This window comes from Pipistrellus kuhlii, unplaced genomic scaffold (genome assembly GCF_014108245.1).
Source record: "Pipistrellus kuhlii isolate mPipKuh1 unplaced genomic scaffold, mPipKuh1.p scaffold_m20_p_9, whole genome shotgun sequence".
Taxonomy (NCBI): Eukaryota; Metazoa; Chordata; class Mammalia; order Chiroptera; family Vespertilionidae; genus Pipistrellus; species Pipistrellus kuhlii.
In genome coordinates, this window is record NW_023425595.1 from 65,760,966 (window position 1) to 65,763,694 (window position 2,729).

Here is a 2,729-nt window from a genome sequence, read left to right on the forward strand (position 1 = left end):
GGCCACTGCTCACAGGCCCCTCTTTCAGCAGCAGGCCAGGGCAGGTGGGAAGCTTGGGTTGCCCCTGACAACAGAGGAAGCCAAACTTCCTTCATTGCTGCAGGCGATCCAAGTCTCCTGCTCATTCTGGCCTGCTCTATAGTTGCCGCCCGCAGGCCTCTCCTTCAGTGGCCAGCCCAGGCAGGAGGGAAGCTTGGCTTCCTCCATCACCAGGGGTGACCCAAGACTCCCGCCCACTTCGGCTGGCTCCGTGGCCACCACCATCTTTGTCCCACTAATTTGCATATTCCCTCCTGATTGCCTGTGGGAATAGCAGAGTGACAGTCAATTACCATATTGCTCTTTTATTAGTTAGGACTAGAGGCCCAGTGCATGGAAATTCATGAACTCAGGGGGCATCCCTCAGCCTTGCCTACACCCTCTTACAATCCAGGACCCTCAGGTAGGGTCCCTAGAACTGGCCTGAGATCAGGGCCTATTGGGGCTTTCCCTCCCCAGGCTGTAGACAGCTGGCTCCACCCCTACTGCTGCCACAGCTTGCCATCTGCGCAGTGCTCTCTCCCCTCTTACCCTCCCCCACCTCCACCAGTCATCTCCCTCTTCAGGAGACAGGTGTGGGGTGTGATGGCTTGGCTGGCCTGAGTCTCCCTCTGTGGGGCAATCACTAGCCAGCTGCAGTGTTGCCAGCCAGTGACCTGGGCCTTTCTCTTTTCTTTCTTTTTTTTTTTTTTTTTTTTTTTTTTTTTTTTTAAGAGTAATGTTTTCTGAGCAATACAGAACTAAGTACTTTGAAGGGTTTACCAGGATGGAAATGCACCTCACCCCACCCCTGCTACCCCAAATACCCAGAGACTACATACTTAGAAGTTACATGCAAGGGCCATACTGCTGAATATTTATTCATAACAAACAAAACATAGCATATTTAGTAGTATAATGTATCACATCAAGTGATTATAGAAATCCATTTATATATTGCTTGTATAAAGTCTTTAAAAAAAAAAAAAAAAAACAGCAACGTTTTTTAAAAAAGAAAGTATAAAAAACATGTGCAGTTGAAAGCCCTGCCAGGACAGTCAGTCTGCAAACATTCAGTGAGAATGTGATTTGGAAGGGTACCCATGCCTCGTGCCCACAGCAACTGCAGTAGGACTGGTGACGGTGGGCTCTGACTGCCACTCCAGGCAGGACTGAGCTGGGCCATGGTAGGTGGGTACAGCAGGGCCTGGCACTGTGTCCTTCTCCATCCTTGAATCAGAGTCAGGGTCAGAGCTGGGAGCAGGCAGATTTCAGTTTCACTCTGAGTTCCATACTCAGCCTAATTTTGGTTGCAACTCATGGCTTTTCCTGGCTGCTCAGAGGTCCTTGGGGTGGCTTCCCTGGTGGAGAGGCTGGAGAAGTGCCCACGGCTGCCTGGTTGGGCATCTCCCTGGCCCAGAGCCTCTGTCCTGCCTCCTGCAGGCCTAGCCCCAGGCAGAACAGGCACCCGTTAGGACTACTTTGGTCTCAGCGTTTGTTCCTGGGTTTCATCAGGTTGGGTTTCTTCCCCTGGTGTGCCTGACTCGAGTGTCAAAAAACAAAACAAACAAAAAAAAACAACCCTGGTTAATGTTGACTGTGCTGAGCCTCATTGAAGAGTTTTTCATGCAGCAAGCTCTCTGGGACCCTCTTCCTCCTCTTCCTCCTCCCAGCCCAGGTCTCTTCTTCTCAGGCTGCTCCAGCAGTGGGTTGGCTTCTGAGTGGGGGGGGTCTTAATGCTGTCGGTCCTGGTGATGCAGGTAGGATGATGCTGATTGAGCATCAGGATGAGCTTCTTCCTCTCCTGCCTCAGCTCCTCCACCTGAGTTTTCAGCTCTGCATTCATGAGCTCCAGCCACTGAAATTCCTGCTGCAGAAACTCCTTCCGCTCCTTCTTCTTGTTCTGGCATCGGGCTGCCATCACTTTGTTCTTTTCCCAGCACCTTTTCCTCCGCTCCTCTTCCTTATCTAGCTCACTTTTCACAGATTGAGGCCTCTTGCCCAGTTTCACCTCCAGGAAGTGCACAGGGGCAATCATGGCCCCAATGTTGTGGATGTCAGCGTATTTCAGCTCCTCTGCAGTCAGGGGGCCGAGCCCTGACAGAGAGTCCGCAGTCACGGAAGGGTCCAGGATCTGCCCAGGCATCATAGCAGGAGGAGTGGCAGTCCACCCTGCAGAAGCTACGGGCAGAAGCTGCAACCCTGGGGCCTGGGCCATGCTGCAGGCACCATGCCCGTTCAGGAGCTGCCATGGCACCAGCCCCCACCCCCCACCCCACCCCATAGCATCTACCTCTGCCAGTGCCTCCCATTGTAGCCACCCAGTGTCCCTCCCACAGGCTGTGGCCTCGGTCTCCTTCTTAAAGGCAATTGATTGCAGGGCTCTGCCTGCCTCCTTCATCGCCCCCAACCACTTGTCTGCCTACCTGATCACCCCTAGCCACTTGCTTCCCTACCTTATAGCCCCAGCTGCTCGCCTGCCTACCTGATTGCCCCTAACTGCTTGCTGCAGGAAGCGGGGCGTGGGGGCAGCCTGGCAAGGGGGTGTGGTGGTTCTGGTCTGTGGTCCTTCTGGTCTCTATGATCGCTGGGTTTTTATTATATAGGATCTTCACAACAACCTTGTGAGGTTGGTACTTTTAGGGAATATTACTTGCCCATGTTACAGATAAGGCAAAGACTAGAGAAAAACTCTAAACTGTTCAGGTCCA

At 52.7% G+C, this 2,729-nt stretch overlaps 1 protein-coding gene across 1 annotated transcript; it reads right to left on the minus strand.

The window, feature by feature from the left end:
* Positions 1-1,091: 1,091 nt before the first annotated feature.
* Positions 1,092-2,272, minus strand: LOC118713800 (jun dimerization protein 2-like). The gene is given in 3 exon segments (XM_045578153.1): positions 1,092-1,248; positions 1,693-1,745; positions 1,748-2,272. Coding segments are annotated over 3 exon segments (699 nt in total). The 5' UTR covers positions 2,237-2,272.
* Positions 2,273-2,729: the final 457 nt, after the last annotated feature.